The following is a 12,628-nucleotide window of genomic DNA, read 5'->3' on the forward strand; positions in this document are numbered from 1 at the left end:
AAGGTATCATTGTATTTGGGGTTTTAAAAGCAAGTACAGTAGAGTCTCACTTATCCAAGCTAAACGGGTCGGCAGAAGCTTGGATAAGCGAATATCTTGGATAATAAGAAGGGATTAAGGAAAAGCCTATTAAACATCAAATTAGGTTATGATTTTACAAATTAAGCACCAAAACATTTATTGTCCATTCAACTGTGAAATTTCCTTTTCCCATTTCGTAACACACTGCACTTCGCCTGGGATCTACGAATTAGTCTCCTGTTTTTAACACTGTATCCTGCTTGTTGATTTTAATGATTGTTTTTATTGATGTTGATGTTTTTTACTGGGATAATTGTTTTATTGCTTTGTTACTGTTATTTGTTTGTTTTATCGGGCCAGGCCCCATGTAAGCCGCCCCGAGTCCCTTCGGGGAGATGGGGCGGGGTATAAAAATAGTTGTTATTATTATTATTATTATTATTATTATTATTATTATTATTATTATTATTATGATTATTAAAACATCATGTTATACAACAAATTTGACAGAAAAAGCAGTTCAATATGCATGTTGTAATGACTGTATTTACGAATTTAGCACCAAAATATCATGATATATTGAAACCATAGACTACAAAAATGGCTTGGATCATCCAGAAACTTGGATAAGCGAGGCTTGGATAAGTGAGACTCTACTGTATAATTTTTCCCTGAAATGTATTCCTTCCTTACAAGGCCCAAGTCAATCGAAAAGAAACTGAAAAAGGCCACATAGAAGATCATGTTGAACGGAAAACGCTTTGTACAGAACTAGGGCATTAATGACATGCTGAAGTCTCAAAGTCTGTTCATTTCTAGATAATTGTAGCTTAGCCATTTATACGAATGATTTTTGGAAGGAGATTATTCCCGGCCATTTCCTTACTTATCAAAATTCTGCCCAGAGCATTTTTAGTTAATTTAGCAGGGTGAAAATGTATTAAATTAAATTAATATAATGATTTCACCTCTGACTTTCCCAAGCCATTGTTCTTTTAACAATGTGCTCTTTGCACTGGTTTGAGTGCAGCTGGAACATTTTAGGGTTTTAATAATGTACACATGTTATTCTGTGTAGACAGAGGCTGCCATCTTCTGTGTGAGAAAAGACTGGCATCTTCAGTACTGATTAATATTTCGCCTACATGGAGATCTCCTGCCAGGGTTATTATAGGGGAATCTTCTGTTTGCATAGAGAACTGTATGTGAATGCAGTTAGGAAGTTCTAGTTGTTTATTTAACTTCTGTAAGTGATGTATTTCCCAACATTTGCAACATTTTAATAGTACATATTCTCTATGAACAGAGTATGAAAAGGTTTGTAAAGTGTTCCAATTCAAAAAGCCATTTCCGTGTTCTGGATCTACCCTCATGTGTATCTCATCTATGTAGTACAGATTTATATACAGTATTTAAAGAACTGGCAACATAAGTTGAATGTCTTTTTGGGTGGAGAGATCAAGTAATCTAGAGGCATACTCCCAGTGCCACTTGCTTCAGTGATCAGTGCAGCTATATTTATGGGGTTGGCTTATTGGATTATTCAAGAGAGTGAGGACATCAAAGTCTGAGCTATACATTCAGCACAGTGCAATAGAAAAATGGAGTGCTTCACTTCACCTTCCAGCTGGAGAACATCCATTTATAATAACCCCCTTAAAAAATTCCTGAAAGCCTAAAACATAACAGGGAATGACATTTTACTCCTTGATGTGCCTCAACACCTTAGTGAAATTAAAAATTAGATAGAAACAAAATACAAATAATGCGACATTAAGTTATATCTGTCAGTTCTTTCAGTTTACTACACACATGTTGCTTCCTATCACCTGCACAGAAAGTGGGTCGAAGTGGTAGTTGCCATGTGCCTTCATTTCATTTCTGACTTATAGTGACCCACAGGCAATCCTGTCATGAGTTTTTCTTGGTCAGTTTCTTGAAAGTGATGTTTGTCATTGCTTTCTTCTGAGGCTGAGAGAGTGTGACTTGCACAAGGTCACCTACTATGTTTCCATGGCCAAGTAGGAATTTGAACCCTAGCCTCCAGAGTGACAGTCCAGTACTCAAACCACTACACGAAGCTTGTTTCTAACAGGAATGATAACTGATCATAAAAAAATCAAGAAGCATAAATGGGTCTGTTGAACTACCAAACTGCAATGGTTAATTTGCATTGTAGATCAGTTATAGACATACAGGGTGGCCTGAGGAAAATGGATTGCCTTGAAATGTAATAATCCAGGATTGTGAAAGAATCCTATCTTAGTCTTTTTACAGGTTGTTCCCACTTGGTGCAAATAACAGGCTCTTCATGTTGGGTTAATTGTCCAAACTGGGAACTCTGGATTTTGTCTTCACAAGCAAGCCACAATCATAAGACAACAGGAAAATTTAGGTTTTTGTCTCTGGCTTATTGAAGAGATTTCTCAATTCAAATGCCATAATCTATGGGTGGAGATCCTGTGGTTCATTTAGCCACTCCTGCTTTCAGGTGGAGTAAGAGCAATTGGGCAGCAAGCACCAACATACCATTCAGTCTTGATAAAGTTTCTCCATAGTTTGGGTGTATTTTGACACATGAACTGGGTTACAAACTGCTTAGTTTTGTCATTTTTATCAGTATGTCAGGAATATGTCAACAAAGACATTATCTTGATTTCTGATTGCATGGATCCAACAGTGGGACTTAGTTTCTGGCCATATAGTTTGATAGTCCACTAGAAAGACGATTAATTTGTTTTCATAAAAGTGATGGGAGATTTTGATTAATTAAAAATGTTATCAATTAACTAATTGTTTCCCTCTTTCTCCAGGAATGAACGGGCTCGCTGGATAACTGCACTTGGTCAGAGCAATGATAGACGGAGTATGGATAGGACAAGTGAGTGAAACAAGAAAGTTCTTCAGGGGTTTGACATTTCTGTTGTACTCCATAGTGACCTCCTGTGGAATATACTTGAATAAAAGTTGAATGTTTGGATTTCTTGCTTTCCTCTCTTAATGTTTGCTTATTGAAGGCAGGGCAGGAAAGACCCTAAATATAATTATCTGAGTCCTTTGGAACTTCCTTTATCATATTAACAAAAATGGAAGCATGTCCATCTTTTGGCTATTTTAAGAGACCTGGAGAGATATTGTATATCATGCAACATTTAAGAACAATTAAATTGTTCCTTGTACTTGGCTATAATTGAGAAGATAGTATAAACAACCATCTTATAAAGTGCTTACATGCATATTCTGGTCTTAACGCTTTTAGAATAGTTGTTTGAATTTTCTGCTTATATACTCTGAAATAGAAAAAGAGACAAGAAAGATGTGGAAATGTTTTAAAAGACATTTTAAAGCTCTGTAACTAGAGACAGGTCCTTCTGCTTTCAAGTGCATTTGAAAACAGAGGGATGTCTGCATTTTTCATTTCATTTACATTCTCTTTTCTTTATAACAAATGCAGATACAGTATCACTTTTTCAGTTGTCAGATTAAGATGAGAAACAATATGGTTGTCCTGTGTTTGTAGATGTATACTGCACACATGAGCTTTCTGTTGGATTGTCTTTGTAAACATTTTCTCCTCTGTTTTAGCCCTGACCCAAGTGGAGGTCATCAGAACCTATACTGCCAAACAGTCAGATGAACTCTCCCTCCAGGCTGCTGATGTGGTTCTCGTCTATCAGAAAGTGAATGATGGTTAGTTGGCTTTCTTATTGTTTAGTGGCCACAGCTGCTTTGAAGCCTATTGCAGGGCTGGTATTTAGCATCTACCTCAAAAGTATACCACAGAGGACCATAATCCAAAAACAATACTCATTTCAGTGATGTATATGTAAAGAGTAAGATGCTTTCATTCAAAATATTAAAATATGAGAGCTATATATTAAATATATGGGCTTGCATCCTGTTTGCTTACAATGTTATAAATTAGGCTTTTGACCTTGTAACTTTTTCCTGTTTGCGCCTGCCTTTATACCATACCATAGCCACAATCATGAATGCACTCAGAACCACCCTTAATTTCCACTGTTCTGTCATATGGGTAAGTGGGGTGCTAATCCTCTGATTTTCATAACCCTAACCTGCTGGTAATGCTAACACTTTAGCCACACACCAAACAATTATCCAATCACCAGTCTACTCGTAACCTTAAGTTCTGCTCCTAACCCTAATCCAAAACCTCAAAATTCTCAAATTCCTGCCAATAATTAGTGGTGTGCTATCAAATTGACTTACCCACTAAATTCTCAAAAGAAAAGAAAATATTTCTGATATATCCACCATCACCAATACTGTGTTGTAATGGACATCTTTAAATATTGGTAGTAGTACCTTTGAGGCATATAATTCAGATCATTAGAACAATTCATTCAGTCTTCTGTACTGACAAGGTTAGTACTGGGACAGAGATTGGAAGACCTAGCTGATCCAAGAAAACTGAGTTGAAGACCTTAGGGCAGTAACCTCCAGCCTTTGAGATATCACTGAAGGCAACTTGCTACAGAGGAACAGCAAGGGAAGCTTACTGACTTCATTATATGTTGTGGGCATCTCAAATGCATTTGGTTAGCCATCAAGAAACTCAGTATGCTAGACTTAATTTAGCAGAATTTTTCTTTCAGTCTTGGGATGGATTTTTTGTTACATTTTAATATGTATGATTTGCAGGTTGGTATGAAGGAGAGCGTTTGCGTGATGGAGAAAGAGGCTGGTTCCCAATGGAATGTGCCAAGGAAATCACCTGTCAAGCCACCATTGAAAAAAACATGGAAAGAATGGGTCGCCTGCTAGGCCTGGAAACAAATGTATAGACTCGAGTTCTAATAACCACACACTAATATTTGCACTCAGTGAGATCCATGGCATCTTGGTCTCCGAATGGTCAGTTTGCAGCTATAGCATGTGAAGAAGGTGTCACAGATATCTGCACTAATTAAATGTGAAAACATCTATTCAGAGATTGCAAGGAAAGAAGAACTTCTCAATACAAGTCAGTAGCATGTTTAAAGCAATAAACTATTTTAATTAAAACGTAAATCTCCATTTGTAAAGTTCATAACAGAATGATCTTTTGGATTTCCACATTGCCCAAGCCACTCTTAAATTTTAATTCAAGTGTATCTGTGTACTTGAGCTTTCTTATTTCACCTTCCATTTTAGTTTACTGGACCGGTTTTGTTTCTGTGTAACTGCCTTGGCTTAGCAAGAAGCAGTGATGTGCAAAGCCTGCTTCTGTACATGCATTGCTCTGGGTGCCCATACAATCAAACCAGTGATGTCTGTGCCTCCTTTGATTTTGAACTAGAGCTACAGTGTGGCTGTAGAGTAGAATCTATGGAGCATTAATTAGAAGTATATCCCTCTGAAGTCCCACATAATATTTATTGATAGCTTTCCGCTGTATGGTTCAGGCACCTCTATTTTAACACCTGTCATAGACAGAAAAAGAAGGCATCCAACAGGAAAGTAAATAAATCCAGTAGTTCATAACAAAATTGACAAAATTTTGACAGAAATTCAGTTTTGTTTGAAAGTATGGAAGTGGACCCTTTTTTCTGCTGGTATCTATGGAGGGTTTCCAGAACCTTGTGTAGAAACCAAAATCCATGGGTGCTCAAGTCCCATTATATATATAGTGGCATATTAAAAATGTATCCCTTTATAAAATGGCAAAATCCAGGTTTACCTTTTGTATTTTTGTTTGTAGGGGGGTTTTTTTGGGAATATTTTAAAGACATGAATGGTGAAGTCTGTAGATAGGAGGGCTGACTATACAAAGTTCTGATCAAGTGGCAGCTGGTAGTAGGATTGTTTTGTTTTTATCTTATTAGCAAACAATGGGCTGTTCAGAAGTAAAGACTTCCTTTCCATTTAGTAAGCAAAAGAAACCTAGCTGAGTCAGCAGGGGTGTGGCAGGAGACACCCAACCCAGCTAGTTCACAAGGCACAAGTAGAAGATATTAACACAACCATCCAGCAAAGTAGAAGTGCCCACTATTGCTGATCTTGGGAAATCAGTATGCACATTTTGCATTGGCCTTTTTTGTTTGGGTTTAGAATATATACACTAGGTTGCATCAATAGAAGTATAGTCTCTAGGTTGAGGGAAATACTAGTCCCACTTGTCTCTGCTTTGGTCAGACCTTACCTAGAATACAGTGTCTTGTTCTGGGCACCACATTAGAGACAAATGTTGACATACTGGAACATGTCCAGAGAAGGATGATGACAATGGTTAAGGGTCTAAAAGCCAGACCCTGTGAGAAATGTCTGAAGGAGCTAGGTATGTTTAGTTGTAGAAAAGAAGACTGAGGAGGGGACATGAGAGCTGGCAATTTTTAAATATTGGATAGGATGTCACATTGAGGAGGCAAGTAGAGAATGGGATATGGGGCAATGGATTCAAATTAAAAAGAAAATAGATTTCACCTATACATTTGAAAGACCTTCCTGATGTTAAGAGTTGTTTGGCAGTAGAGTATGCTGCTTCAGAGTGTGGCAGAGTCTCCTTTTCTGGAAGTTTTTAAGCAGAGGCTGGATTACTATCTGGTTTGATTGTGTTTTGCTGCATGACAGGGAGTTGAACTGGATGGCCCTTGTAGTCTCTTCCACCCCTTACCTTTAAATTATTTATATCTTAGAGAGACTCTAAGATCAACCTATCACAGGACGTTCTTGGCCATTTTTTTTGGGAGACATTTGTTATTGCCTTCGTCGAAGTCTGAGAAAGTATGACTTCCATAAGATCACCCTGTGGGGTTTCCATGGCTACATGGGGATTTGAATCAAACTACTATATCACACTGGTTCTCATACTTAGATGAATATCTTTGAATCAATTCATTAGATTTCTACCTGTCATGCCAGCTTTCTGCACAATTGCCTTAGCTTTTGTTTTGTTACTGAAGAATCCTTGCAAATACTGTGAATTATGTTCTGCCGCAAATGCAGCTCACCTTTTTTCAGTTTTTTCCTATGTTTCTCAGCTGCAGTGAGCCTACTTGCTACGAACTCACATTCAACAAAATTGGTTGCTTGATCATTTGATCAGTCGTTTGTCTCCATTTGCATATGCTTTTTGGTGTTAACTTTACCAACTGATTTGGTTGTCAAACCATGGTCGCAAACTCGGCAATCAGAAAAGTGTATGTCCAATTTCTTGTTCTGTATATATTGGCTTTCACAGGAAACTTGAGAAGAAATTATCCAAACAGTAAGTGAGAGTCTGAAAACTGCTTCCCCCTCTTTTGGGGCCAAATCACCTCCACATTTTCACTCCTCAGTCATTGCTTTGGCTGTGACAGTAGATCACCAGAGACATTTTTAAAGCACACAGAAAATACCAGGACTTAGTATAGTTGTCATATATGTGGGGATCAGTACTGAAGCTAGTAAAACTGGAAAAAGCTAGTATCTGGCTGTGTTGAGCATAAAATAAACTCCAATACATATATTGTGGCAATACCTTTATTAAGCCCACTAAAAGTTCCAAAAATTATCACATGACCTTTCCGTGCTGATAGACATTCTTAGCAAATGTTTTTTTAAAAAAGCATGCAGGGAAGGAAAGTGATAAATGTTACGAATACATTCCTGAACTCTGCCATGCAAGGGTAGCAAACACAGTTCAGTCCTCATTCATTTGCACAATTCACCTTATATGTAAAGGTTTTCCTTATGACATCACGAGTACACAACATTAATGCTTCATATGTTTAAAAGAATAGGAGAAAGTACCTTGTTTCTTAAGAGTTTATTACACTAAATTACATAAGGAATTGACACCTTTTTGGTGCAGTGGTGGGTCATAAAAAAGGCTATCAGCCTTTGGACTAGCTGTTAGAAAGGGATAGCATTGCAGCATCCATCTAAACTACATATTATGGTAATTACATGTTTTCCAAGGTTTTTTTCTGACTTATGGTGACCCTAAGGTATCACATGGCTTCCTTGGCAAGATTGGTTCACGGGGGTGGAGTTTCCCTTTTCTTCCTCTGAGGCTATGAGTGTGACCTCATAGTTGGTTTTCATGGCAGAAGGATAATTTGAATCCTAGTCTCCAAAGTCATAGTCCAATGTGCAAATGATTGCTCCATGCTGGCTGTCTTAAAAAGTATATTTTCAACACTTTAAGTCATTAAATTCAATAAGGATCAGTATGTACCATATGCCAAGACAGAAAAGGAAGATACTGTTCTCATCACTGCTTTGGAACTTTTTGCTTGGTTCCCCTGGAAACAAAAAGCTATCACACGAAAGCTGTTTTGAAGCATTGCGAGATTTACAGCATTTGCCAAATCTGGATTTAAGAATTCATAAGCATGCTGTTATCACATTGGTACTTGTACACTTAATGTTTTTCAAAGATCTTGAAGAATTTAACAGTTCAGGAATGTGTTTTTAATAATTTCAGATGAACCTTTTCCAATATTGTCTGGTTGTCAGCACAGAGAAAAGGGTTTTCCTAAATTTGTTCAAAAGCCGTTGCTCCATGAATTTTATTGGGCTTTCATAAGTAGCTGCCTATCAACTGAGGCTCTTGGTCTGTGGCCAAAGTGTGTTTTCTTCTCTTTCCTCAGGAGGGAGAGACATGTCAGGATTGCATTGCCTGCTGAAGGACTCATTATAAATATCAACTTTGGAGTCTGACAGCAATTTATGTTGTCAGGCGAAGATGTAAATAGGAATTAATTTGTAATTGCATTTGTAATTAATTTATAAATAGCAATTAATTTGCATTGCATTTCCTTTTTATGTAAATAGGCATGACATTTTCTACACCATGTATTATAAGGAACTTTGTCCTTTCTTTGCACTGCTTGTCACTCAATAGAAAAAAGCAAAAGGTGATAAAACTTTTTCCAAGTGAATGAAAATCTGTGTACTGTAATGTTTATATATTGTAGCAGACAGTGAATATTTGTGTAGTTCCATGTATACATTCATCTTGCACACAGTGGTCACAATGCAGGTGCTGAAATCCCTGCATAAGGCAACTAAAGTATCCAAATGTACAGGAAGTATGTATGTTTTTTAAAAGCTGTACAATAAAACTGTTCCACACGGCTTGTGTTGCTGTTTGTTTTTGAGCAGCGCTTTGGATGGCAGCCAGTGAAACATTGCATTACTGTGCACGTAAATAAATCTGCTTCCATGCTCATGCAACAAATCATGCAAGTATGTTCTTTAGTACTGAAGAAATAACCTGTATATCTAATCCAAGAGACAAGATAAACTGGAAGGGTTTTTTTGCTGTCCAGAAATTGTATCAATATGATCATTGAAGGATGGGAAAGGGAAGTAACAACTTTGAGCACATGCCTCCTTCATCCAGGCCAGGTCATGGACAATGTTACTCACCATTTTGGCAGTGCTTACAACTATCAGCTTCTTGTACTAAAGGTAGCATGTCTCATTCTACATTCATGTTCTGAGATGACATTCAAAGACCATAAGGAACCGATACAAGATAAATGGGGCTTCTTGGAATCTTAAGAGACATATTTACCTTATGAAGCTATAACTAATTTTTCCATTAAAATTCTGTGCTACATTAGATGTCAAATTGTTGAAATTACAGGGCGGGAATACAGCATACATTTTTAAATGTTATATTTATTACTAAAGAGCTTTCATGTTTAGTTTCTCTTCCCATCTGCTTTTATGGCTTCATCAACCAAATATTTATGCACAGGGAAAATTTGACGACATATAGACAAATTAAATATATAAATTCACAAAGTGCGATTAGGTGGAGGAAGAAATGTACATCTGTGTGTTTTAATTCTTTCATTCACCATTTTTGAACAGAGATACAGATCACATAAATTATGCACACAGATGACATCTGTACTTCATTACTGTCTTGTAGATGATGCCAAGTGAGCTGATAGCTCTCTGGCAAAGTAGAAATTTAGAAGTAACACTATTGTTAATTTCTGGGCTTTTGAGACTTGTTTCTGGATTAATTGCCTGGCATCCAGTTAATAATGTATGCAGGCGTCCTACTATGCCTCTGGGCCGAAAATTTTGCATTGTCGCATAGTGATCATATTTGGTCTGAGGTGAAAATCCACATAAGCAGTAAGTGCCATTGTGTGCAGTCAGGCTTTGGGCATTAGTGGCACATGGTTGAAATTCTGTTAATGAAGTGCTGTAACACAACCAAGGCATATAATAAATTATTCTGTCTCCATAATACAGGATCTCAGCATAATAGTTTAATCAGAAGGCCTTGTACACATTTTAATTTGGTGTAACATTTCTTGACCGTTATATGTATCAGTCCATAAGATAGTTGTGACAGGCAACTTGTTACTTCTGGACTCTTCAACAGAGAATAGTGCCCTGGGTTTCTGTCAATCTAGAATATAGTATAAATACATATTTCAAATATTCTACATGTTTCAGTGATCAGTCACTGAAATATCTGATACATTCTCACTATGACTTTTGATGTTTTTCATCAAAGAGCTCAGCAGTGATGTCTCTTGTAGCTTTTAAATTTATGACAACTATTTTTTATTAACAATTTTAGAACAGACCAAGTTGGCCAGTTAAATCTAGAAGTTCCAAATGCCTACAATTTAAACAACTAAACATGAAGAAGACTGGTGAGAGGCACATGCACTCCATTAGTGTGACCCAGAGAATTGCACTTACCAGCTTTCTGACTGAGATGTAGCTTCCAAAATTGTAGGAATCCCTTATGCACTCTATGGCTGAAATCAATACACTAATACTGTCAATATTCTTGATAATAAAATCTCGCATATAAAAATAATTAGGATATGGGCATTTGGCGCAGACATAGGAATGTAATTAAAATTATGGGAGAGATCAGTTTTGTTATTTGTTTATAAAATAAGCTTTTAATTTAAAAAGTTATATTCATGATGCTGAAGCAGAACACAGTGTATATGTGATTTTTATAAAATTTAAAGGGTTTACTTTCCCCCAAGCACAATACAAATCTATACCAGGTGCCATGGCCAGTAAATCTTGTTCTGCATCCCAAACAGGCAATCGATAGCATTTTTAGTGTCTAACTGGAGTTCTGCATATAGGGACAGCCCTAGCTACTGGCGCAAGCACCAGCTATTTGATAGTACATGGTTCTTACTGGGACTAGACTAGTACACACATTGGCTCAAATACCCAAAAGAAAAACTTCTCACAAGAATTCTCACATCTCTTGTTATAACAAAAGCCAGCAACGCTTTTGTTCTAACAACAGTTCACTTGGATTTTGAAGAGAAAGTACAGTAAATAGAAAGCTAAAAATGTGTTAAAGTGTGTGTGTGTGTGTGTGTGTTTGTGTGTGTCCGGGGGGGGGGGGGGGGGAGGCAATAATAATGCAAATCAGTAATTCCACGGACAACAAAAACACAGTAATGAGTGGAATACAAAACGTCTTCAGCTCGTTTTCCATTTTCCAGCATTTACCTCAGAAAGATTACAGTCCACAAGCAGCAGCATCCAGGTACAACACGTACACCAAAATACAATGGCCTGTGCAGCAATAGCAATTATGTAAACATTTACTTTTATACACTGCATGCAATATACAAAGCCATCAGAAACTACTGACACTAAAAATGGAATTCCAAGATGCCCAAAGGAAGCCAAAACAACAAAAATCTGGTGGAGCTGTCACCTCTGCAGCCATGAAGGAACAGTATTTAACTGTATTGTTCATTCTGGAAGCGAGGGGCAAAGTTTCTGGCACTTTCCTTCTCTTGCGTTGTGATTAAGTCTATAATGGCTGTCAGCACTGCAGTGTCCCTGGATTCATTACTGTTCCAGTCCACAGGCTGGGGGTTTTCTATCTTCTCTTGCAGAAGGTCATCCAATTCTTTTTTCAAGTCCTGTGGATAAAAAGATGTTGGCTGAGACAGAAACAAAAAGCTGCAAGTTTTGATAGATGCTGCTTTTCTGTAGTAATGATAAAACAACGTAGGGAGCAGTGCCACCAGGGCTGAAAGAAGCAACAGAAACTACTGGAAATACAACACTGGAGCCTGGCCTAAGACAATTGCTAACAAGCACTAGAAGTAAATTTGGGCCAGAATCCTTGATAGAGGTTCATTATAAATATAAAACACCACACAAAGAACATAATAAAATGTCATGTCTCAATTAAAGAGACCAATGAAGTTTGAACGTGCAATTGTATAAACTTAAACCAAAAGGAGGAATGATTTTAGACAAGTAGTATTTCACAAGTAAACCAGATGTTTTAAATCCTCCTCTAGTCATTACTTACTCCAAGTTATAAGCGATTTAGTTTTCACATTCCAGGAAAAAACAAACCCTAAACTGTGCCATGTTTATCTGAAACAATCTTCCTCATTGTTCTGTCTTCAATCCCTTCTCAGAAAAAAGCTGGAATATGCATTCAACAGACTGACAGACCGGTACCAAGCTGTTACATTTTGTGAATATTAAATCCTGCAAGTAGCTCCTTGGGACATAACAGAGAGAATAATTTATCCCTGAGCAGATAATTATAGTTATTCTACATGACTGCAGTGCCTGTTAGTGTACCGCAATTTTACAAAGCTGAAAACAATTCTGATCTGTACTGTATAAAATACTAGATGCATCCTTCACA

The 12,628-nt window shown here is 37.2% G+C and overlaps 2 protein-coding genes across 6 annotated transcripts in view; one reads left to right on the plus strand and one right to left on the minus strand.

Annotated features, from left to right (window-relative positions):
* Window positions 1-11,357, plus strand: part of arhgef26 (Rho guanine nucleotide exchange factor 26) — a 97,992-nt gene extending 86,635 nt beyond the window's left edge. For all 4 annotated transcript variants that reach the window (XM_008106139.3, XM_008106140.3, XM_016992042.2 and 1 more), the window contains 3 exons: window positions 2,835-2,902; window positions 3,607-3,711; window positions 4,684-11,357. In XM_008106139.3, the coding sequence (XP_008104346.1) occupies window positions 2,835-2,902; window positions 3,607-3,711; window positions 4,684-4,826 (316 nt within the window). In that variant the 3' untranslated portion in view covers window positions 4,827-11,357. The remainder of the gene's footprint in view (window positions 1-2,834; window positions 2,903-3,606; window positions 3,712-4,683) is intronic.
* The window catches only part of dhx36 (DEAH-box helicase 36), a 42,236-nt gene continuing 37,074 nt past the window's right edge, over window positions 7,467-12,628 (minus strand). For both annotated transcript variants that reach the window (XM_062976683.1, XM_062976684.1), the window contains exon 25: window positions 7,467-11,882. In XM_062976683.1, coding sequence (XP_062832753.1) covers window positions 11,697-11,882 — 186 coding nt within the window. In that variant the 3' untranslated portion in view covers window positions 7,467-11,696. The remainder of the gene's footprint in view (window positions 11,883-12,628) is intronic.

This window comes from Anolis carolinensis, chromosome 3 (genome assembly GCF_035594765.1).
Source record: "Anolis carolinensis isolate JA03-04 chromosome 3, rAnoCar3.1.pri, whole genome shotgun sequence".
Lineage (NCBI taxonomy): Eukaryota > Metazoa > Chordata > Lepidosauria > Squamata > Dactyloidae > Anolis > Anolis carolinensis.